Source organism: Danio rerio, chromosome 12 (assembly GCF_052040795.2).
Source record: "Danio rerio strain M-AB ecotype USA chromosome 12, GRCz13ab, whole genome shotgun sequence".
Lineage (NCBI taxonomy): Eukaryota > Metazoa > Chordata > Actinopteri > Cypriniformes > Danionidae > Danio > Danio rerio.
This window is the reverse complement of record NC_141032.1, coordinates 342,520-366,991: the sequence shown is the minus strand read 5'-3', so window position 1 is coordinate 366,991 and position 24,472 is coordinate 342,520. Positions and strand designations below refer to the sequence as shown.

Below are 24,472 nucleotides of genomic sequence, written 5' to 3'. Positions count from 1 at the left end.
TAGGACATTTTTGAGTTGACTCAACTGTCAACCCAATTACTTTCTTGACTCGATTTAAGTTGAGTAAACTCAAAAATGTCCTGAAGTTTGTTGCCTTAAATCAGGGGTCACCAATCTCGGTCCTGGAGAGCCGGTGTCCCTGCAGGGCTTAGCACCAACTCGCCTCAACACACCTGCCTGGATGTTTCATATACCTAGTAAGAGCTTGTTCAGGTGTGTTTGATAAGGGTGGAGCTAAAATCTGCAGGACACCGGCCCTCCAGGAACATGGTGACCCCTGCCTTAAAAGTTTGAGTCAACTTTGTGTTTTTACAGTGCAGGCATGTACAGAACAGTCTGATATATGAAAAACTCTATACTGTAAAACAATATATGATCAATTAGTCATGACCACATATGTTTTAGTTCATGTAACTTATTAAGCTGAGTTAATCTTGTTCTAACTTACTCAAGATGTTTCAAATCATATAAGTTCATCTTTTATTCATTTTCTTATCGGCTTAGTCCATTTATTAATCCGGAGTTACCACAGCGGAATGAACCGCCAACTTATTCAGCACGTTTTTACACAGCGGATGCCCTTCCAGCTGCAACCCATCTCTGGGAAATCATATCAGTTCAATGACTCATAAAGTTAATTTGACTCATTTATTTTACAGTGTTCACATTAACTGACACCAGAAACCTTTATTATTCACAATAACCCTTCAAAACACTCAAATTTGGAGACATGGTGGCCTCACAGCATGAAGGTCTCTGGTTTGAGTCTCGGCTGGGTCAGTTGGTGTTTCTGTGTGGAGTTTGCATGTTCTCCCCGTGTTGGTGTGGGTTTCCTCCGGGTGCTCCGGTTTCCCCCACAGTCCAAACACATGCGCTATAGGGGAACTGATCAACTACACTGGCCGTAGTGTATGAGTGTGTGTGTGTGAATAAGTGTGTATGGGTGTTTTCCAGTGTTAGGTTGAGGCTGGAAGGGCATCCGCTGCATAGAGCTTATGCTGGATAAGTTGGCGGTTGATTCCGCTGTGGCGACCCCTGATTAATAAAGGGACTGAGCTGAAAAGAAATTGAATAACACACTGATGACCTCTTCACTATGATCAGTGTTTGATTTGCGTTCTGTGAATAAAATAATTTCCCCTTTTGCTTTGGCAAATGAGTGTTCAGAAAACTCGCACTGTTGTAATGATAATAGAGTTTGAAACACTAAAGCAATGAATGTGCATCAGTGTCGCCCTCTGCTGCTTACAGTCATCTACAGTTATTATTAATGGGGTTTGTGCTTTGGCATGTGATAGTGTAGTGTTTTGTGATGGTTGATGGTTCTTTTTTTATTAAATGCCACAGCGGAATGAACCGCCAACTTATCCAGCTGTAAGCGGATGCACTTCCAGCTGCAACCCATCACTGGGAAACACCCATACACTCTCATTCACACACATATGCTACGGCTAGTGTAGTTGTTCAGTTTCCCTATAGCGCATGTGTTTGGACTGAAACCGGAGCACCCGGAGGAAACCCACACCAACACGGGGAGAACATGCAAACTCCACACAGAAACACCAACTGACTCAGCTGAGGCTCAAACCAGCGACCTTCTTGCCGAGAGGTGATCAGGCCACTGCGCCACCCCAACATCATTCGATACATTTTATATATCTTATATATTTATATGGAAAGTGATAATGAGTAAATGATCTTTTTGGAGGACCTGTGGCTTTTCAAATCAAGCACATTTGTTTAAAAAATAAATAAAGCAAAGTAAACAATAAGACATGTTGATAGTTTGATTAAGTGTTATTAACCTGCTAAAACATAAATAATAAGACATGACAAAGTTCTAACTACAGAATACCAGTAAACATTACCCAACCATCCGCTGAAACCGGCTATATTTAGACGGTTTGCGGTGTTTTTGAGACATATTCAGCATTTAGCAGCATTATTTTAAGTATTCGAGGTCAACAATAAGACGAATTACAGCAGAAAGCACTGAAAAAAAGTGTCTTTAATAACCGCTGACCGGTCTGTGCTGTTCTGAGATCAGCTGATCCGGTTCACCGGGATCCACCTGAATGTTTCGAAACAGAAACTGGCGAAACCACGTGACTCTGACAGCGGAAACACCGGCTGGAGAGACCGAGAGAGCGGTGTTTTCACTACAGACTCCCGGTAAGCTCCACACTCGGGCTCTGAGGGTTATTATTCTACAAGTCTAGAAGAGATGTAGCATGTCTGTAAACATAGCCTAGCATCATTTCTGTGGCAGTTATATTTAGAGTTGTGGTTGGTTGGAATGAACGTTAAATAAATAACTGTCGTTAACTTACGGTCAACGCTAACTAGCCGTTAACCGTCGCCGATCAGACTGAGGTAAAGTTGAGTTTATATTGGCGCATTCGTTAACTGTTAGCATAATCTGTGACGCTACACAACAGTAATGAATCTTTTTAAATGGCCGTGAGGGTGTGTTTAGGGTTGTGGTGGGAATATCCGTTAATAAAACACATTTTAATAGTCAATTCAATCATTCATATGGATAATTCTCCTTAACTTCCGGTCAAGGTTATCTAGAGGCAGCCGTTACCGGCGATGGAGGATCCGGTGTTCACGTTCGGTCTGATCGCCGACGTTCAGTACGCGGACATCGAGGACGGCGAGAACTACCTGCGGACGCGGCGGCGCTACTACCGGGGCAGCGCGGATCTGCTGCGGGACGCGGTGCTGCAGTGGCGGCGGGAGCGCGTCCAGTGCGTCGTGCAGCTCGGAGACATTATTGACGGACACAACCGGCGGCGCGACGCTTCAGACCGCGCGCTGGACACGGTGATGGCGGAGCTGGACGCGTGCTCGGTGGACGTTCATCACGTGTGGGGGAATCACGAGTTCTACAACTTCAGCCGGCCATCGCTGCTCTCCTCACGGCTCAACAGCGCGCAGAGGACAGGGACCGACACCGGAAGCGACCTCATCGGTGACGACATCTACGCCTACGAGTTCAGCCCCGCCCCAAACTTTCGGTTCGTGCTGCTGGACGCGTATGACCTGAGCGTGATTGGCCGAGAAGAGGAGAGTGAGAAACACACACACTCCTGGAGGATACTAACACAACACAACCACAACCTGCAGGACCTCAACCAGCCGCCAGGTACACACACACACACACACGCACACACACACACACACTCCTGGAGGATACTAACACAACACAACCACAACCTGCAGGACCTCAACCAGCCGCCAGGTACACACACACACACACACACACACACACACTCCTGGAGGATACTAACACAACACAACCACAACCTGCAGGACCTCAACCAGCCGCCAGGTACACACACACACACACACACACACTCCTGGAGGATACTAACACAACACAACCACAACCTGCAGGACCTCAACCAGCCGCCAGGTACACACACACACGCACACACACACACACACACACACACACACACACACACACACACACACACACACACACTCCTGGAGGATACTAACACAACACAACCACAACCTGCAGGACCTCAACCAGCTGCCAGGTACACACGCACACACACACACACACACACACTCACACACACAGGTTTGTCCTCTTAAGTCACCTTCTCCTTGTATTATCTGTGTAATACCCATGTCATCATACAAATTTGGGTCCTGATATATATGTTTGCACTGATGTGTGTGTGTGTGTGTGTGTGTGTGTGTGTCTCCTGCAGTGAGTGTGGGTCTGGAGCAGAGGTTTGTGAAGTTTAACGGGGGCTTCAGTGAGCAGCAGCTGCAGTGGCTGGACGCAGTGTTGACGCTCTCTGACCACAAGCAGGAGCGCGTGCTCATCTTCAGTAAGTGTGTGTGTGTGTGTGTGTGTGTGTGTTTATGTGCAGGAAATTCACAAATTGTATTAAAATAAAAATGCAAACCGATAATAACCGTAGTGTGTGTGTGTGTGTGTGTTTGTGTGTGCGCGCAGGCCATCTTCCGGTGCACCCGTGCGCCGCTGACCCCATCTGTCTGGCCTGGAATCACGAGGCTGTGCTGTCAGTTCTGCGGTCGCACCAGAGTGTGTTGTGCTTCATCGCTGGACACGATCACGATGGCGGACGCTGCACCGACTCCAGCGGCGCTCAGCACATCACACTGGAGGGAGTGATCGAGACTCCGCCCCATAGCCACGCCTTCGCCACCGCATACCTTTATGAGGACCGCATGGTAATGAAGGGCAGAGGACGAGTGGAAGACCTGACTATTACATATTCATGAGCGGACAATACAGTCATCGTATATTCATGAGCGGACAATACAGTTATCGTATATTCATGAGCGGACAATACAGTCAATGTCACATATTCATCAGCGTACATTTACATATTCATTAGCTCAGAACACAGTCATCATCACATATTCATGAGTGGACAGAATACAATCATCATGATAATAATCCTCATGAGCAGACAGTCAACGTCACATATTCATTGGTGGACATTTACATATTCATTAGCACAGAACACAGTCATCATCCCATATTCATGAGCGGAGAATGGAGAACACAGTACTCATCACACAGTCGTGAAGGGACATTGACATATTTAAGTGAAGAATACAACCATCATGATAATAATCCTCATGAGCAGACATTAATGTCATTTACATAAGAAGAGCAAACAGCTTATCATTTCCATGACTGGACAGTACAGTCTGTGTTGATTTGTGTATTTGATGATGCATATTCATGAGCCGAGGACACAGTCAACATCCCATATTCATGAGTGGAGAACACGGTAATTACCCAGCAATAAAGTCATTAACATATTCATGAGCGGACGATACAGTTATTAACCATGCGCAGAGAACACTACATAAAAACCTGAACTTCAGTATCATTTTTAATTTACTTTCAACTTTATTTTTTTCCATTTACTTATAAATTCTGAGTAACGAATGAACGAAAAATTAATAGTAACGTTAAATAAAATTAGTAAATGATGATTAAGATTAGTAAAAAAATACATGTACTTACAAAATAATAAAATGCCAAAAAACTTAAAACTTAACCAAATAAATCAAAGGAAAATGAGAAATATAAAACAATAAATGCACACAGTAATATGATATATGATCTTAAAACAAATTAAATAAAAGCTTAATATAAGAACTGAAGATATACCAACAGAAAGTGAATTAGTGGGAAATAACCGACATAATTAGAATATTTATGACGCAACAGTGCACACTTCGCCTCAGATGTGTGATGATTTGTCATGCGCATGTGTCCGGCTCTGCGCATGCGCACCGCTGCTTATCGGGAGTTCTGGCGCACCTGGCAACCTCCGCGACTCCTCCAGAAACTGCTGTCCGCCTCTGAAGCGTCGATCACCGCGGGCGGATGGGGAGCGCACCGCTGCTCCGGCCGTTCCAGTAGAGTCGCGTGTGCGTCAGAAACAGTGGCGGAGAATCGAGCGCGTGAAGGCGGACTCCGCAGATCCACAATGGCGGCTCCCAGCAGTGACTCTGGCTCTTCGTGCGGTGGCGGCGGTACTGCGGGACCAGCGGGACTCTCACCGCGACTCGGCTCCATCGGTGCTCAGGGTAAGAGTCCTGTATTCGGGCCGGAGGCCTGGTCTTTCCTGGTGTCGCAGATCCGGTGTTTATAGCGCAGTGCGGGCATTGTTTTGATCCCGCGAGGCCTTCATTAAAGAGTCACAGATCCACTGAGGCCCGTGTGTACAGCTGTGTGTGTGTGTGTGTGTGTGTACGTGTACTTGTACGTGTGTACGTGTGTGTGATTGTTTGTGTGTGTGTGTTATTCTCTCTCTCTGTGTGTCTGCATGAGTATGTTTGTTTGTGTGATGGTCACTGTATTTGTGTCTATATATTGGAGTATGGAGGTGTGTGTGTTTGTTTATTTTTGTCTGATGATGTACGTGTTTGTATCACTGTTATTATGTATGTATGTATGTATGTGTGTGTGTGTGTGTATGTGATGTTTATGTGTGTGTGTGTCACTGTGTTTCTGTGTGTGTTTGTCTGCGTGAGTGTGTACGTGTGTTTCTGTATTAGTCTGTCTATCGGTGTACGTTTATTTTTGTTTGTCCATATGTGTGTTTGTCTGTATGTGTGTGTGTGTTTGTTTGTGTCTGTGTCGGTCTCTTTGTTTATGTTTGTGTGTGTGCGCCTGTCTGTCGGTTTGTTTACGTTTGTTTTTGTTTGTCTATGTGTGTGTGTATAGTTATCTGTGTGTTTGTCTGCATGAGTGTGTGTTTGTCTGAGTCTGTCTGTGTGTGTGTGTGTGTGTGTGTGTGTGTTGGCAATGTTAATCCCGTCTGACCGCTCTGATGTGTTGATCATTTTGTGTGTTTATTTTCCTCTTCTTCAGATTCAAACTCCTGCTGGCGCTGTCAGAATGAAACAGGTAAACGGCTCACAGGATGCTCTTATTCACACCTTTATCATCATCATCATCATCTTCATCATAATCATCATCATCATCATCCTCATCTGTGTTTTTCATCATGTGTTTTTATTTCTTCAGGGTTTCAGATCAATCTGTCTGGAGTAACCCAAAGTAAGCTGGCTTCTCTGTGCCGTTATTCTCCTTCTGTGGGTGTCCTCCAGCAAATAACACTCTGATCAATACAATAATACATCTGTAATCTGAGAAATACATATATTCATGCTGAAGATCTCATTTAGACACATTCAGATCAGTTTATAGCCAATAAATGTTCTGAATGTCTGTAATTATGGAGCAAAACTGAGATTTTTTAAATCAATATTGTTTTGTTCTGTCTGTTTTTCCGCCTCTTTTGTTTTATTTGTGTTTTATTATTGCGTTATTGTGTTTGAAATTAATCATTTTGAAAATAATTAGTTGGTAAATGCAGTAGGTACGGTAGGTTTAGGGTGAACTAACCAGCATAACTAACAGCTGAAGATCTTGTAGAAGAGGTTGGACACATGATGAGCTGGATATAGCTGTAATCTGGGCTTTCTCAGTTCATCTGAACACTTTAACTCACATTTACCAACAAGACTTTATTGTGAAGTGGTCAATATTGTTCCATTATTAGGATGAAAATTGTGTTTTTATTCAGTACAGTAATACTCCAGCTGTGTTTTGGTTATTATATCTGTTTAAGTCCTCTTTTCGGCAGGGTAATATGGTGGTAATACAGTATATGGGGATAAAATCTTCAGTCTCTTCACTTTAAAGGCTGCATGATTGGGTTGTTTTCAGTCAGTGGAATCATCGTTTTATTTATTATCATCATCAGTTTTATTCCCATATTCATTGATTCCTGTTTTGTGTTTTTGTGTTGAGCTGATTTACTGTTTTTTAAATGCGCAACAGCACGAGCGACGTCTCGATAACGCTCTGATGTTGGTGTTTTTCTTTCGCAGTCAAACGCAAAGCGCTGAAGCTGAACTTTGCCAATCCGCCAGTGAAGCCGGCGGCGCGTCTGCCCATCACCAGCACTGCACCGGCCTTCCAGAACCCACACATGTGAGACACACATACACACACACACACACATAAACATGCATGTATACATACACATATGTACATGCACACATGAAATGCATACATATACACAGATATGTATACAAACACACGCATACATACATGCACATTTATACACACACACCTGCACAGACATACATATATACACACATGCATGCATACACGTGTATGTATGCACATTCGTGTGTGTGTGTGTGTGTTTATATACACGCACATGCTCTGTAAGTGCTGTGTCTGGAGCTATTGCTCCGTATGGCAGGTGGGTGGTGCTATTGGCCTGTATGGCAGGTGGGTGGAGCTATTGCTCTGTATGGTGAGTGGGTGGAGCTATTGCTCTGTATGACAGGTGGGTGGAGCTATTGGCCTGTATGACAGGTGGGTGGAGCTATTGCTCTGTATGGCAGGTGGGTGGAGCTATTGGCCTGTATGACAGGTAGGTGGGGCTATTGCTCCGTATGGCGAGTGGGTGGAGCTATTGCGCTGTATAGCAGGTGGGCGTTGCCTCAAACCAAGCGTGCCTCTTGTCTTTCAGAGAGCGGTTGCGGACACACAGCATCGAGTCTTCAGGCAAACTGAAGATTTCTCCAGAACAGCATTGTGATTTCACGGCCGAGGACCTCAAGGATCTGGGGGAGATCGGGAGAGGAGCGTACGGATCCGTCAACAACATGGTGCACAAACCCAGCGGGCAGATCATGGCTGTCAAGGTGAGGAACACGGGTCCATATTCACTGAGAGAGTTCTGTGTCGGCTCATTCATAACATAATCCACTAGACCACAGGATCAAGGTAATGTCACGGCAGAAATGAGTTGACCCCGCGCAGATCTCTCATAAATGTAGGATATTCTGTAGAATGCTTGACAGTAATGTTTGTGCTGTCATTTTCTTATTTCTTACATGCACGTTAGGGAAGTGATCTTTGATTTGAGCGCAGTTGTTTGTTTGTAAGTGTATGCAGTAAAATCATTTGAGCTCAATAAAACTGTGACTCTTGATCTGTTTTGATTCGCCTGTTCTGCTCACCTGCGCCGCCTTGTGGCCGCAGTGCACAATACAGCACCTTTTCTGTTGTTTTTAATGTTATTTTTAATCTTCATATTTATTATTAATTATTTTCTTTAAAATTCCAATATAATTAGGTTTCTCCTATGTTTATAATGTGTTGTTTCCCGCAGAGGATTCGCTCCACGGTGGATGAGAAAGAGCAGAAGCAGCTGCTGATGGATCTGGACGTGGTGATGAGGAGCTCCGACTGCCCATACATCGTACAGTTCTACGGCGCTCTCTTCAGAGAGGTCAGACACACACACACACACACACACAATATTTAATTGGTATAATTATAATTAGTGCAGTATTTCTAATTAAAATAGAGAGAGTCCCTTGCTAATGCTGTGTAATGTCATTGTTTAACCACCAGAGGCCTGTATAGCGCTTTATAAAACAGCCTGGCAATTCCTACTGTTTTTTTTTTGGATAATTAAGCAATTTAAATGATATATATTTATATATATGTGTGTGTGTGTGTGTGTGTGTGTGTGTGTGTGTGTGTTTTCAGGGCGACTGCTGGATCTGTATGGAGCTCATGGCTACCTCCCTCGACAAGTTCTACAAATATGTATATTGTGCGTCAGATGACGTCATTCCAGAGGAAATATTAGGCAAAATTACATTAGCAGTAAGTCAATGATGTCTTTTTACAAAAGCTTGATTATTGTAGTAATAATAATATGTCTGTACAAGTGCATAATCATAATAGAAAACAGCTCAAGGCAGAATTATCATGGTAAATAATTTTGTCTTTAACTGTACAGTATTTTGTTTTTACACTTTAATTTTGATCATGATTTGTATTATGGTCATTGCGTTATAATAATAATACCTTAATGACAATATTTCTTTAGTTATTGCCTTTTATATGATTACACACAATAGTATTTTTTATTTTAATAAAGATAATGCTCTTTAACAATAATAGTGTTTTGAATGGTTGTTGTTGTTGTTAAATAGTGACTTAATATTAAAAGTTATTTGATTAATTTGTGTTGTGACATTGTAAAATTGTTCTTAGCAATGATTAATCATTATAATTAAAATAAATAATCATTATATAAACCCGTTGTTCTGCAGACTGTGAAAGCACTGAATCACTTGAAGGAAAACTTGAAAATAATCCACAGAGGTGAGTTTTCACACGCGTTTACACCATTAAAGGAGACCTATTATGCTCATTCTACAGGTTCCTGCTGTGTCTTGTGTGTGTGTGTGTGTGTGTGTGTGTGTGTGTGTGTGTGTGTGTGTGTGTGTGTGTGTGTGTGTGTGTGTGTGTGTGTGTGTGTGTGTTTCAGCTGATAACAGTACACAGATGATGTTCTCCAGCTCTCTGAAACTGACCCTTTCAGGCTTTGTTCCTAATTGTGGCGTTTTGGTGACTGTCGCTTTAAATGCAAATGAGATTGTGCTCTTTTCAGAAGAGATTTCAGAGTGAGATGGGCACTAGTGGGCGGGGCTTTCCCCCTCTGATGACACGTATAGAGGGAGAATGTTAATCACAGTGCTTCATTCATCAAGTCTGATTAGAACAAACACAGTTCAGTACTGCTGAGCATTAGAGGCTGCTGGAGACACACACACACTGCTCATGCACACACTGCTGACACACACACACACACACACACACACACACTGCTGGGGTTAAACCCCGCATAGAAGCTATTTCTGCATGATAGGTGTCCTTTAAATGGGTGTTTGTGCTGGAGTTGTTCTTCATGCTGGTGTTTTTCAGACATCAAGCCCTCCAATATTCTCCTGGACAGAAACGGCAACATTAAGCTGTGTGATTTCGGCATCAGCGGGCAGCTGGTGGACTCCATCGCCAAGACCAGAGACGCCGGCTGCAGACCCTACATGGCTGTGAGTGACGCTTATTAAACAGCTCAGTATGGAGTCAGACAGCTCTCAATCATAACTCCTGCAGAACACACCATGTACAGATGTGAAGCCAAACCCACACGCTTAAAAGCAAATTCACCTGTGCAAAATATTGATAGATATATTCACAAAGACTAGTCATTTATCCATTTTCTTTTTAACTTAGTGCCCTTATTCATCAGGGCTTGCCACAGCGGAATGAACCGCCAACCATTCCAGCATGTGTTTTACACGTGTGTGTGTGTGTGTGTGTATGTGTGTGTGTGTGTGTGTGTTTGACAGCCTGAACGCATCGACCCCAGCGCCTCCAGACAGGGCTACGATGTGCGCTCAGACGTCTGGAGTTTGGGAATCACACTGGTGAGCGTGTGTGCGTGTGCGTGTGCGTGTGTGTGTGTTTCTTCTTACACACATCTGTAGACTCCCGCTGAGCTGTGTGTGTGTGTGTGTGTTTCAGTATGAGCTGGCCACGGGCCGCTTCCCGTACCCGCGCTGGAACAGTGTGTTTGATCAGCTGACGCAGGTGGTGAAGGGGGAGCCGCCGCAGCTCTGCAGCTCTGAGGACCGACAGTTCTCACACAAGTTCATCCAGTTCGTCAACCTATGGTCAGTGTGTGTGTGTGTGTGTGTGTGTGTGTGGGATCATGAGACATGACAGACCTTATATGTTCATGTGTGTGTGTGTGTGTTTTTGTCATGCTTGTTTGATCAAGTGATGTGTGTGTGTGTGTGTTTGGTCATGTGACGTGTGTTTGATCATCTTAGATGTTGTGTGTTTGATAATATATGATGTGTTTGGTCATGTACAATGTTTAATTATGTGTGTGTGTGTGTGTGTGTGTGTGTGTGTGTGTGTTTTCTATCTTCCAGCCTTACGAAGGACGAGTCAAAGAGGCCAAAGTACAGAGAGCTGCTGGTACGCCACACTGCATCCGTCTGTGTTAGTGATGTTCAGACATCAGTTATTCCCCTGTGCACTGTTCAGATTGACTCCCCGTGTGTGTGTGTGTGTGTGTGTGTGTGTGTGATCTGTCTGCTGATGCTGCTGTGTTCCTCCCGCAGAAGCATCCGTTTATCCTGATGTACGAGGAGCGTCTGGTGGACGTGGCCCGATACGTGTGCCGGATCCTGGACCAGATGCCGGCGTCCCCCGGCTCTCCCATGTATGTGGACTGATGGAGAACGGCATTCTGGGTAACGGAGTCCTGTGGCGTCCACGCATCACTGCCCGCTGACCTGAGAGTGCGAAGATCCAGAGCAAACCAGGGCACAGGGTCTGACACGGGAGCGCTGGTCTCACACACACACACACACACACACACACACACACACACACACACACACACACACACACACACACACACACACACACACGACTGTTCGAGGAGGACACGCTTGCCTTTCACTCCCAGAACATCCGTGCAATAAGAATCAACTCATTTCAAAGCCATTTTCAGGAGTGTGTGTGTAAAGCAGCTCACTCTCTATCACTCTTCATCTCTCTGTGTGTGTGTGTGTGTGTGTGTGTGTGTGTGTGTGTGTGTGTGTGTGTGTATGTTTATGTGTATAAACATGTTTGAGTGTCACTGTTTGTTTGTGTGAGGAAATGTGTTTTTAAGAATGTGTGTGTGTGTGTGTGTGTGTGTGTGCGCGTGTGTGTGCGCGCGCGCGCAGCATCGCATCTCTTTATTTAATAAATCATATGCAAATCTGTGTGTGGTGCAGAATGGAGTGTTTTAGCAGCTTTATATGCAAATCCGCCTGCTGTCCTGAACATTAATAAGTGTGTGTGTGTGTGTGTGTGTGTGTGTGTGTGTGTGTGTGTGTGTGTGTGTGTGTGTGTGTGTGTGTGTGTGTGTTTCCGCGCACAGATCCTCATCTTCAGCATGTGTTGATCCCCCAGATCTGTCTATGGTAAAGATGTACAGCAGCGCTTGTCAAATGTTGATTGTATAATAATAATGATGCACCAGACAGTCTTCAGAGGAATAATAAAGTACACCACAGTGTAGGATAAGGTGTGTGTGTGTGTGTGTTCTAATGTATTCAGAGTGGGGACATTTGTACAGAGAAATGATCACTGTGAAATATTGTATGTGTGTGGTGGGAAGAGTGAAGTGTAAAACTGTAAGAAGGAACCGTGCAGGGATAAAGCTGTGTGTGTGTGTGTGTGTGTGTGTGTGTTCAGGTCTGCATATATGAAGCGCTTGATTATGATGATTATGATGATGATCAGCCTGCGGGTCAGATGTTCTTCTTGTCATTCTGCTCTGTTGGATCTGAACTCATGATGGACTCAATGCTAGAATAAACCAATACTCAGCCCTCTCTGACTCCTGCTTATTGACAGCTGTTAAAGCTCTCCGCAAACCACAAGTGCTTGTAAGATATACACTCAGCGGCCACTTTATTAGGTACACCTTACTAGTACCGTGGTGGACTCCTATTGCCTTTAGAACTGTCTCAACCATGTTCGTGGCGTCGATCTAAGAAGTTACTGGAAATATTCCTCAGAGATTTTGCTCCATGATAGCATCACACAGTTGCTGCAGATTTGTCGGCTGCACATCCATGATGCCAATCTCCCGTTCCACCACATCCCAAAGCTGCTCTATTGGATTGAGCTCTGGTGACTGTGGAGGCCATTTGAGTACAGTGAACTCATCGTCATGTTCAGCAGTCTGAGATGATTGAGCTTTATGACATGCTGCGTTATCCTGCTGGAAGTAGCCATCAGAAGATGGAGACACTGTGCTCATAAAGGGATGGACATGGTCAGCAGCAATACTCAGGTAGGCTGTGGCGTTGATGCTCAATTGGTACTAATGGACCCAAAGAAAATCTCCCCCACACCATTACACCACCACCACCAGCCTGAACCGCTGATACAAGGCAGGATGATCCATGCTTTCATGTTGTTGAGCCGAGCATCTGAATGTGTCAGCAGAAATGGAGACTCATCAGAGCAGCAACGTTTCTCCAATCTTCTATTGTCCAGTTTTGGTGAGTCTGTGTGAATTGTAGCCTCAGTTTCCTGTTCTTAGCTGACAGGAGCGGCACCCGGTGTGCTCTTCTGCTGCAGTAGCCCATCCGCCTTAAGGTTGGCCGTGTTGTGTGTTCAGAGATGCTCTTCTGCAGAGCTCGGTTGTAACGAGTGCTTATTTGAGTTACCATTGCTATCAGCTGGAACCAGTCTGGCCATTCTCCTCCAGTCTTGTTGATATGATTATACACGCTACTACTGGTACATGTTAGCTTCTACATACGGTCGGTCTCAAAATGGAAGGAATTTGAATCCGATTTATACCATCAGGAAACTTATAAAAAGACTTAGTGTGATTATATCAGCCCAATATGGCTGTGGACAGACCACACTGCACACAGCTCTGTCCAAACAGCTCACAGAAGATGGTTTTCATCATAGCTGCCCTGTAAATAAGCTTAGACGGCTTGATTTGTGCAGCTGTTTATACCTCCACCTTCCGTAATCCAGCCCTCGCCCAGCCAATCACAAGAGGCAGCTGATTACAGTGGGCGGAGCTCTGACCTGCTGCGGAAGGTGATCAGTGGAGGGACAAACTCACACCGGACCTGAGGGAAACACCACAACAAACACAGACTACAGCAGTGATGCTCAACCCTGCTCCTGGAGATCGACCTTCCTGCAACCCTGATTAGACACACCTGAACCAATGAATGATGACCTGAACAGCGCTTGATACTGACAGGCAGGTGTGTTTGATGTGGGCTGCAACTGAAATCTGCAGGAAGGGACAGGGTTGGTCACGCCTGGAGTACAGCCATGCTGCTCGCCACACTGTAAGTCTCTTTAATTCAGCTTCATGTGATTGTAAATGAGCAGGTGGAGAGAGAGGGGGCAGGAGGAGGTGTTAATACTGATTTCGGCCTGTCTGGGTTGAGTTGTTGTTGTTTTGCTTTCCCTGTTTGTGATGCTGGAGATCAGGGCTGTTAAACTCAATTCCTGGAGGGCCACAGCTCTGCACAGTTTAGTTCCAACACCGTGAGGCCTAGTCTGCTGTCACTGCACTCTCTCCCTGGCCTTTGGAGGGCACCAACGGGGAACATACAGCAGCTTACAGATTAACACAATCTTCAACCTCTCCTTTGCTTTACTTGTCACTTTTATCATACTTAATAAATGATATTAGACTGGTTTTAATGTTAAATCTTACTGACATCAAACATGAGGCAGCACAAATGTATTCTCTGTGCAGCTTTTAATCAATTAAACGGTTCGGTTCTGATTAATGTCTTTATTTTTAGCAAATGATCATCAAACTCCTCATCATGAGTTTTTTTTATTCATTCATTTATTAATTTTCCTTTGACTTGGCCTCTTTATTCATCAGAGATTGCCACAGTAGAATGAACCGCTAACTATTCCAACATATGTTTTACACAGCAGATGTCCTTCCAGCTGCAAACCCGCACTGGGAAACACTCATTCACACACACCCATACACTACAGCCAGTGTAGTTGATCAGTTCCCCTATAGCGCATGTGTTTGGACTGAAACCGGAGCACCCGGAGAAAACCCACACCAACATGGGGAGAACATGCAAACTCCACACAGAAACACCAACTGACCCAGCTGAGACTCAAACCTGAGACCTTCTTGCTGTGAGGCCACCATGTCGCCCATACGGATTGATGAACTGTTTTCTTGTTATCTCATGTGTTATTAATCACTGTTGATGTGTTTTTTAAATTGAGTTTGTTATTAAAGTCTCCAAATGTACACACAGATGTATATTGCACACAGGGGTTTCCACATTGGACACAGTAGTGCTGCACGGTACTGGATAAATCTGACGTTGCGATGTTGAGTTGTTCTGTTTTCTCTCTATACTGTATAATCATATCCAGACACATGTCTGTACAGTATCTGCATTCTCAGAGTCTCTCCATCATCTAATTACACACACAAACTCTTATTTTACCTGTGTTTATTTCCTGAGTACACCTCAGTTCAGGCTTATCCGCTATATTACAGCTCTTATCAGTAAAGGTAATGTGTAGCTGTTCATATCCATAACCTGTAACTCAAGCCACGTTTCTGTAGGATGTGTTATTGCTTCACTAAGCTCTAGATATGCGAGTAATGCGAGTCGTTGGTGATGAGGATGTGAATATTCATTTATCAGCCTGATAAGAAGCTGGATGTGAGGAAACATGAAGAGTGATCTGCTGAAGTTCTGAAGAAACGTCTGAAGTGTGTGAAGACGTGCGTTGATTTCTGTTCACGGCCAGCAGAGGGAGCTGGAGACACACAGTACAGCAGACCACACTGATGATGCAGAACAAGACCACACACACTGCTGATTCAGTCATTCATTGATTTTGATTAACAAACATCAGTTACTCGCTCATTAGTCATTTTATAACAGGCCTGTTTTTTTTCTTCTGTTGAACACAAAAGAAGATGCTTTGAAGAAAGTTGGTAGGAAATGGTAAGTCAATGGTTACCGGTGTCCAACATTCATCAGAGAAGATGAAATAAAGATGAGAGGCACATGCAGAGATTATGAATGGTTTTGCTTTTAAATAATGTCAGGGTCGACACAATAATGGAACATCACCTCGGCCAGACGTTTGTCTTAATAGTTTTCCCTCAGGTGATGTACTGTTAACACCTGATGACATGCTAATTCAGAATGCATTGAACAAGTGTGGAAATATTAACACGCTTCACACTACAGGACGCGTTTATTCTCATTACATTTAAAGTTTTCTCAAAAATGCTGCAGAAGTTTCCAAAGCTAATATAAGCTTGGCCTGTGTGTTTTATTGAGTTTCCCTGCTGCTCTTATGTCACTGACACCGGGAACTAATGGACAGAACTGCACTAGTTTCATCATGAGGGTTTTGGTGGAGGAGTTCTCCTTATCTGTGCTGTTTTTGTGAGTACTTCTCCCTTTTGGTGGTTTTGTTGTAAATGTGTTATTTTTTTTTTGTGTGTGTGTGTGTGTGTGTGTGTGTGTGTGTGTGTGTGTGTGTGTGTTTTTTGGTGAGTGGTTCTCCATTTTAGTGATTTTTGTGAGTAGTTATCTTCATTGTTGTTGATTTTGGTGAGTACGATTAATTTTAAAATGTTTTTGGTTGAATAGTTCTCTTCATTTGTGGTGTTAGTATGAGTACTTTTCCCATTTTTGGTTGTTTTGGTTAGTTCTGTCCATTATTGTTTGTTTTGTTGGGTAATTCCCTCTAATTTTGATGGTTTTGGTTAGTTCTCTTAATTTTTTTTGTTGTTGTTTTGGTTAGTTCTCTCCATTATTGGTTGTTTTGTTGGGTAGTTATCTTTACTTTGTTTTTTTTTGTTGAGTATTTATCTTTATTTTTGGTTGTTTTGTTGGGTATTTCCCTCTATTTTTGGATAGTTTTGGTTAGTTCTCTCCATTTTTGGTTGTTTTGTAGGTAGTTCTCTCTATTTTTTTTTTTTTTGGTTTTTGGTTATGATTCTCTCCATTATTGGTTGTTTTGTTGGGTAGTTCTCTCTATTTTTGCTGGTTTTTGTGAGTAGTTCTCTATATTTGTAGTGTTTTTGTTGAAATTCTCTCCATTTTTGGTGGTTTTGGGTAGTTCTGTCCATTTATTGATTGTTTTGTTGGGTAATTCTCTCTAATTTGGGTGATTTTTGGTTAGTTCTCTCCATTATTGGTTGTTTTGTTGGGTAATTCTCTCCATTTTTGATAGTTTTGGTTGGTTCTCTCCATTATTGGTTGTTTTGTGGGTAGTTGCCTTTATTTATGTTTGTTTTGTTGGGCAATTCTCCATTTTCAGTGGTTTGGGTAGTTTTCTCCATTATTGGTTGTTTTGTTGGTTAGTTATCTCCATTTTTGTTGGTTTTGTTGAGTAGTTCTCTTTATTTTTGATATAGTTTTGGTTAGTTCTCTTAAATTTGGTGGTTTTGATGAGCAGTCCTCTTCATTTTTGGGGAGTACTTTTCATCTGTTAGTGTTTACATCTTCATTTTTGGTAGTTTTGTTGGGTAGTTCTCTCCATTTTTGGTGGTTTTTGTGAGTAGTTCTCTTCATATGAAGTTTTTTTTATTGAAATTCTTTCCATTTTTGTTGGTTTTTGTTGGTAGTTCTCTTCATTTGTGGTAGTTTGGGTTAGTTCTCTTTGTTTTTGTTGGTAGTTCTCTTCATTTGTGGTAGTTTGGGTTAGTTCTCTTTGTTTTTGTTGGTAGTTCTCTTCATTTTTGGTAGTTGGGGTTAGTTCTCTTTGTTTTTGTTGGTAGTTCTCTTCATTTTTGGTAGTTGGGGTTAGTTCTCTTTGTTTTTGTTGGTAGTTCTCTTCATTTTTGGTAGTTGGGGTTAGTTCTCTTTGTTTTTGTTGGTAGTTCTCTTCATTTTTGGTAGTTTGGGTTAGTTCTCTTTGTTTTTGTTGGTAGTTCTCTTCATTTTTGGTAGTTGGGGTTAGTTCTCTTTGTTTTTGTTGGTAGTTCTCTTCATTTGTGGTAGTTTGGGTTAGTTCTCTTTGTTTTTGTTAGTAGTTCTCTTCATTTTTGGTAGTTTGGGTTAGTTCTCTTTGTTTTTAGTTCTCTTCATTTTTGGTAGTTTGGGTTAGTTCTCTTTGTTTTTAGTTCTCTTCATTTTTGGTAGTTTGGGTTAGTTCTCTTTGTTTTTGTTGGTAGTTCTCTTCATTTTTGGTAGTTGGGGTTAGTTCTCTTTGTTTTTGTTGGTAGTTCTCTTCATTTGTGGTTGTTTGGGTTAGTTCTCTTTGTTTTTGTTAGTAGTTCTCTTCATTTTTGGTAGTTGGGGTTAGTTCTCTTTGTTTTTGTTAGTAGTTCTCTTCATTTTTGGTAGTTGGGGTTAGTTCTCTTTGTTTTTGTTGGTAGTTCTCTTCATTTTTGGTAGTTGGGGTTAGTTCTCTTTGTTTTTGTTGGTAGTTCTCTTCATTTGTGGTTGTTTGGGTTAGTTCTCTTTGTTTTTGTTGGTAGTTCTCTTCATTTGTGGTTGTTTGGGTTAGTTCTCTTTGTTTTTGTTAGTAGTTCTCTTCATTTTTGGTAGTTGGGGTTAGTTCTCTTTGTTTTTGTTGGTAGTTCTCTTTATTTTTGGTAGTTGGGGTTAGTTCTCTTTGTTTTTGTTGGTAGTTCTCTTCATTTGTGGTAGTTTGGGTTAGTTCTCTTTGTTTTTGTTGGTAGTTCTCTTCATTTGTGGTTGTTTGGGTTAGTTCTCTTTGTTTTTGTTGGTAGTTCTCTTCATTTGTGGTTGTTTGGGTTAGTTCTCTTTGTTTTTGTTAGTAGTTCTCTTCATTTTTGGTAGTTTGGGTTAGTTCTCTTTGTTTTTGTTGGTAGTTCTCTTCATTTGTGGTAGTTGGGGTTAGTTCTCTTTGTTTTTGTTGGTAGTTCTCTTCATTTGTGGTTGTTTGGGTTAGTTCTCTTTGTTTTTGTTAGTAGTTCTCTTCATTTTTGGTAGTTTGGGTTAGTTCTCTTTGTTTTTGTTGGTAGTTCTCTTCATTTGTGGTAGTTTGGGTTAGTTCTCTTTGTTTTTGTTGGTAGTTCTCTTCATTTGTGGTTGTTTGGGTTAGTTCTCTTTGTTTTTGTTAGTAGTTCTCTTCATTTTTGGTAGTTTGGGTTAGTTCTCTTTGTTTTTGTTGGTAGTTCTCTTCATTTGTGGTAGTTGGGGTTAGTTCTCTTTGTTTTTGTTGGTAGTTCTCTTCATTTGTGGTTGTTTGGGTTAGTTCTCTTTGTTTTTGTTAGTAGTTCTCTTCATTTTTGGTAGTTTGGGTTAGTTCTCTTTGTTTTTGTTGGTAGTTCTCTTCATTTGTGGTTGTTTGGGTTAGTTCTCTTTGTTTTTGTTAGTAGTTCTCTTCATTTGTGGTAGTTTGGGTTAGTTCTCTTTGTTTTTGTTGGTAGTTCTCTTCATTTGTGGTAGTTTGGGTTAGTTCTCTTTGTTTTTGTTGGTAGTTCTCTTCATTTGTGGTAGTTGGGGTTAGTTTTTTGGGCTTTTTGTTGTAGTTTTCTTGGTTTTGTTTCTCCTGTCCACCGTGACTCTGTGTGTCTTCGCCGGGTCTTGTCTTCATGTCCGCTCCACCACACGTCCAGCTCTATTTTTATATTTGTGTGGCTGCGCTGGAGTGGCGGACGGCTGATAAAGGCCTGCAGGAAGTCTGTGTGTTTATCAGGACTGCGCTGCACTGCATTGTGGGCATGAAGAGCTGCAGATACAGCGGCTGATGTGGGACAGTATCTGCAAACACACCAGACTTCAGGCCGTGACTGGACACTTTTCAGACTGCACGCTTTGGTGAAACGCCAAGACCAACAGGCCGAGCGAGACCCGCTCTGAAACAGGATATTGGGTTAGTAATGGCCGCCCGGGGACCAGCGTATACCGCATTAATAACCCCTGTTCACTGATCTAGAGGAAGCCTTTCCCCATTTCACACACATCATTCTGCTGATAATGACTGCTGGAAGGGTTTTAATCAGATTGAGCAATGTGCTGAACACTATTGTTATGGCATGATTATACTATACACATTGTGTTTATTTTATGCCAAGCATGGGTGCAGGTTGATTATTCAGATTTGACCAATCAGAGGTGGCAATATACCTTTATCAGTAGGTGCTGTTCTCCTATTGGTTATTGGTGAAGCTAGAGCTGAAAATAAACACTACGCTGCTTTGCTAATTTAGTTTTCTCTTGTTTCTGGTCAAAACATCTAAGAACTCTGAAATCAAGAAGTATTTTATAGACAAGCAATAAATAGTGTTGTTTTTCAGAAATAATGAGTCAAAATGAAGAGAGTTTTTCATTAAAATAAGCAAAATAATCTCCCAATGGGGGAAGTAAAATAATGTCATTTTATAGCAAAGATATGATGATTATTTTGCTCACTCCATTGTCAGATGATTTGTGCTTTTACAGTATTTTTAAATACGTAATAAAGTTAAATTTGATTAAATCAGAAAAGCATGTTTATTTTAGTACAATCATTACATAATTAAATGATCTAGGGCAATGTTATATCACAAGAAACATCATCATCACAATACTCTGCCACAATATTCCATATATTCCCAGTATATGGTGCAGTCGTGTCTGAATCTGTAGTGTTGCTCCAGTAAATCCTCCTGCATCTGTCCTTCATTATTAGTGTGTCCTCCTCCGTGTAGCTGTCACGAACACATGAAACGGCTGTATTAATGCACAGATCTCTCTCTCCGATCAGCGCTTTGAGACATGATGTCACTTCAGAACAAATAGAACCTGCAAGCTTCTGGAATCACAAGAATCAAGTTCTGCTGCAAATTCCCTTCTCATGAAGTCAGAAAGGGCTGTGCACATGCTTTATTTGATTTCCAAACAGGCCTGCGTCGTGTGAACAGATGCCCAGCATGAGCAACCTCACCTTTTACAAGATGCTGGAGCTTACAACAAGTCTTTCTGCTGGCCAAGAGGAAAAAAGCGTCCACCTAATGCACCATAATCTGGCTTTTAATCATTTCAGTTCCTCAGGAGGTCACGGTTAAAGCGACAGTTCACCCAAAACTGACAATTCTGCTGTTCACTTTCCCTCGACACCCTGCTGGAGTTCCCTCTGCTGCATTACTCAGAGTTTCTGTCTTGTTTATAGTGCAAATATCTGAAAACTCTTGAATCAAGAAGCACTTTCTAGACAAGCAGAACATACAGTGTTGTTTTCAGAAATGAAGAGTTTTCCATTAAAACGAGCAGAATAATCTGACAATGGGGGAAGAGAGGAATCCGGTTTTCCTTTTGACACAAGAATTTCTTCCCTTAGTGGCAGATTATTCTTCTTGCTTCATTTTGTCTTATCAGTTCTCCAAAAGAGACGATATTGGTGCTTGTCCAGAAAAGCTTCTTGATTTAGGAGTTTGCATACTTAAACTAGAAACAGGACAGAAACTCTGAGTAATAAAGGCATTAATGCAGGGTTTATTCTGTGTGTGTGTGTGTGTGTGTGTATAGTGTGTCTAGTGTGTGTGTGTGTGTGTGTGTGTATAGTGTATATAATGCATGTGAATAGTGTCTTTGTTTAATATATAAAAGTGTGTTTGTAGTGTATTTGTAAGTGTGTGTGTGTGTGTTTGTATAGTATATGGTAATGTGTGTGTGTGTGTGTGTGTGTGTGTGTGTGTACAGTGTGTTTGCAAAGTGAACGGTTGTGTGCATAGTATGTGTGTGTGGTGTGTCTATAGTGTGTGTGTGTGGTGCTGTAAAGTGCAGTGTTTATGTAGAGTGTGTGTGTGTGTGTGTGTGTGTGTGATGGTCTGCAGCTCTGCTCTATTGTTGAGATGTTTCCTCTAAACAGCTCCTCTTGTTTATTTGACTCTCAGTTTTATACTGCCGCGTGTCGTTAGCCTGTTTACACTGAGCGCCTGATGATGGAGCGTTCATCTGACTTTATCCTGACCACAGCGAACCATTCACCGCATGAACAACTGAATCAGTCACTCTTAAACAACTGAATCAGTGACGAAACTCCATTAATAACAGGCAAACTCGGCTGTAGAGGCCTCATTCACACCTGTTCAGCTCAGTACTGATTCAGTTTACAGCATTGATGATTCAGTTCAGTACTGATTCAGTTCAGATTATTGGTTTATTTCAGATCATTGATGATTCAATTTAATGTTGATAAAGTTTAGATAATTAATTCAGTTTAGTGTTTGTTCAGTTCAGTGTTGATTCAGTTCAGATCATAGATGATTCAGTTTAGTGTTGGTTCAGTTCAGTGTTGATTCAGTTCAGATCATAGATGATTCAGTTTAGAGTTGATTCAGATCAGATCATTGATTGAGTTCAGTGTTGATTTAGTTCAGTGTTGATTCAGTTCAGATCATTGATTTAGTTAAGTGTTGATTCAATTCAGATCATTGATTTTAGTTAAGTGTTGATTCAATTCAGTACTGATTTAGTTCAGATTATTGGTTTATTTCAGATTATTAATGATTTAGTTTAGTGTTGATTTAGTTTAGATAATTAATGATTATGTTCAGTGTTGATTCAGTTCAGATCATTGATTCAGTTCAGTGTTGATTCAGTTCAGATCATTGATTCAGTTCAGTGTTGATTCAGTTCAGATCATTGATTCAGTTCAGTGTTGATTTAGTTCAGATCATTGATTTAGTTCAGTGTTGATTCAGTTCAGTGTTGATTCAGTTCAGATCATTGATTCAGTTCCGTGTTGATTCAGTTCAGATCATTGATTCAGTTCAGTGTTGATTTAGTTCAGATCATTGATTTAGTTCAGTGTTGATTCAGTTCAGTGTTGATTCGGTTCAGATCATTGGTTCGGTTCAGTATTGATTCAGTTCAGTGTTGATTCAGTTCAGAACATAGATGATTGTGTTCAGTGTTGATTCAGTTCAGTGTTGATTCAGTTCAGATCATAGATGATTGTGTTCAGTGTTGATTCAGTTCAGTGTTGATTCAGTTCAGATCATAGATGATTGTGTTCAGTGTTGATTCAGTTCAGTGTTGATTCAGTTCAGATCATAGATGATTGTGTTCAGTGTTGATTCAGTTCAGTGTTCATTCAGTTCAGATCATTGATTTAGTTAAGTGTTGATTCAGTTTAGAGTTGATTCAGTTCAGATCATAGATGATTCAGTTCAGTGTTGATTCATGTATTCACTGCTCTCATGTTGTGTCAGAGCTGAAGATATTCTGATGAGCGTTTCATCAGTTTACACAGTGAAGTCCTACAGACTGAGTCAACGCTGACAGGATGTGTTCTCCATTCTTCATCATTTTTAAAATCTATATTTCTGCATGACATCATCATCATCATCATCATCATCGTGTATAATGGCAGTCAGTAAGTGCGTGTGGATCTGCTCTTGCCAGATTTATGTCATTTCTCCAGGCTCAGAGCGAGAGGACCGGCCGAGGAATGTAAACGCTGCTTATTTTCCAATCCAGAGCGAGCTGGAAATCAGCTTCTGGGCCAGATCTGAGCTGAACGCCGCAGGAATGCCATTTATTATTGTTCTTGTGTTGTCTATAAAGTGCGATGGCTGCGTATCGCGGGTCTGTTTCTCTGCAAGCGTGTAAAGCCGTCCGTCTGCAGGGGAACAACAGCCCTGCTTACATTGGCGTGCTGGGAATATCCTTCATGATCTGTTGACATGTCGAAGTCGCAGCTACACGGTGTTTGGACAGTGCAGAGAACACTGAAAGAGAAGTGTGTGTGTGTGTGTGTGTGTGTGTGTGTGTGTGTGTGTGTGTGTGTGTTGCTGGTTTACACACCGCTTCAGCCCTGAAGTCCATCACACTGTTAGCAAAAGCAGCTTCTCTCGGGTTTCAGATGATTTTCAGACAGATGAAGCGGGTCTGATGGCACGTGTTTGACATTCACCGCCGGCCTCATTCATTACTGTGATTAAACGCTGCTTGTTTAGCCAGTGATTGTACAAATATACTCAAGCGTATTATTATAAGGAGATTTGCGCTTAAGTTATAATTGAAGCTCGCCATTTTTTTTAGTGTCCAGACGTTCATAATGATCAGGTAGTGTTCAGCAGACAGTCAGCTGGTGATGTTCAGTCCCTGACGAGGCTGCAGATTGGACCCAAAGAAAATCTCCCCCACACCATTACACCACCACCACCAGCCTGAACCGCTGATACAAGGCAGGATGATCCATGCTTTCATGTTGTCTGAGTCGAGCATCTGAATGTGTGAGCAGAAATGGAGACTCATCAGAGCAGCAACGTTTCTCCAATCTTCTATTGTCCAGTTTTGGTGAGTCTGTGTGAATTGTAGCCTCAGTTTCCTGTTCTTAGCTGACAGGAGCGGCACCCGGTGTGCTCTTCTGCTGCTGTAGCCCATCCGCCTCAAGGTTGGACGTGTTGTGTGTTCAGAGATGCTCTTCTGCAGAGCTCGGTTGTAACGAGTGCTTATTAGAGTTACTGTCGCCTTTCTATCAGCTGGAACCAGTCTGGCCATTCTCCTCTGACCTCTGGCCTCATCAACAAGGCATTTGCGCCAACAGAACTGCCGCTCACTGGATATCTCC

The 24,472-nt window shown here is 42.2% G+C and overlaps 2 protein-coding genes and 1 long non-coding RNA gene across 14 annotated transcripts in view; all 3 read left to right on the top strand.

Moving 5' to 3' along the window:
* Positions 1 to 2,113: 2,113 nt before the first annotated feature.
* Positions 2,114 to 4,817, top strand: adprm (ADP-ribose/CDP-alcohol diphosphatase, manganese dependent). 6 transcript variants are annotated; one of them, XM_087274762.1, is made up of 5 exons: positions 2,114 to 2,172; positions 2,566 to 3,148; positions 3,726 to 3,848; positions 3,977 to 4,284; positions 4,340 to 4,815. In XM_087274762.1, the coding sequence occupies exons 2-4, from the start codon at positions 2,593 to 2,595 to the stop codon at positions 4,264 to 4,266; spliced, it is 969 nt and encodes a 322-aa protein (XP_087130888.1). In that variant the 5' UTR covers positions 2,114 to 2,172; positions 2,566 to 2,592; the 3' UTR covers positions 4,267 to 4,284; positions 4,340 to 4,815.
* A 469-nt stretch (positions 4,818 to 5,286) lies between these two features.
* Positions 5,287 to 12,786, top strand: map2k4b (mitogen-activated protein kinase kinase 4b). Of its 5 annotated transcripts, none has more exons than XR_015503562.1 (13): positions 5,287 to 5,592; positions 6,380 to 6,415; positions 6,536 to 6,568; positions 7,405 to 7,507; positions 8,058 to 8,232; positions 8,703 to 8,822; positions 9,086 to 9,205; positions 9,658 to 9,709; positions 9,876 to 10,440; positions 10,741 to 10,818; positions 10,916 to 11,064; positions 11,329 to 11,374; positions 11,521 to 12,171. XR_015503562.1 is itself a non-coding variant. In NM_001089421.1 (13 exon segments), coding segments are annotated over 13 exon segments (1,254 nt in total). In that variant the 3' UTR covers positions 11,635 to 11,757.
* A 1,254-nt stretch (positions 12,787 to 14,040) lies between these two features.
* Positions 14,041 to 24,472, top strand: part of LOC147834353 (uncharacterized) — a 75,821-nt gene continuing 65,389 nt past the window's right edge. For all 3 annotated transcript variants that reach the window (XR_015503643.1, XR_015503642.1, XR_015503644.1), the window contains exon 1: positions 14,041 to 14,277. This is a non-coding gene — a long non-coding RNA (uncharacterized LOC147834353). The remainder of the gene's footprint in view (positions 14,278 to 24,472) is intronic.

Excerpts from the sequence above, each read along its gene's own strand:
- adprm (XM_087274760.1), top strand. The coding sequence starts at position 2,593 with ATGGAGGATCCGGTGTTCACGTTCGGTCTGATCGCCGACGTTCAGTAC. Across the intron at positions 3,419-3,725 it reads GGACCTCAACCAGCCGCCAG|TGAGTGTGGGTCTGGAGCAG; the intron begins GTACACACACAC and ends TGTCTCCTGCAG. Across the intron at positions 3,849-3,976 it reads GGAGCGCGTGCTCATCTTCA|GCCATCTTCCGGTGCACCCG; the intron begins GTAAGTGTGTGT and ends GTGTGCGCGCAG.
- map2k4b (XM_087275348.1), top strand. The coding sequence starts at position 5,289 with ATGCGCACCGCTGCTTATCGGGAGTTCTGGCGCACCTGGCAACCTCCG. Across the intron at positions 8,233-8,702 it reads GGCAGATCATGGCTGTCAAG|AGGATTCGCTCCACGGTGGA; the intron begins GTGAGGAACACG and ends TGTTTCCCGCAG. Across the intron at positions 8,823-9,085 it reads ACGGCGCTCTCTTCAGAGAG|GGCGACTGCTGGATCTGTAT; the intron begins GTCAGACACACA and ends GTGTGTTTTCAG.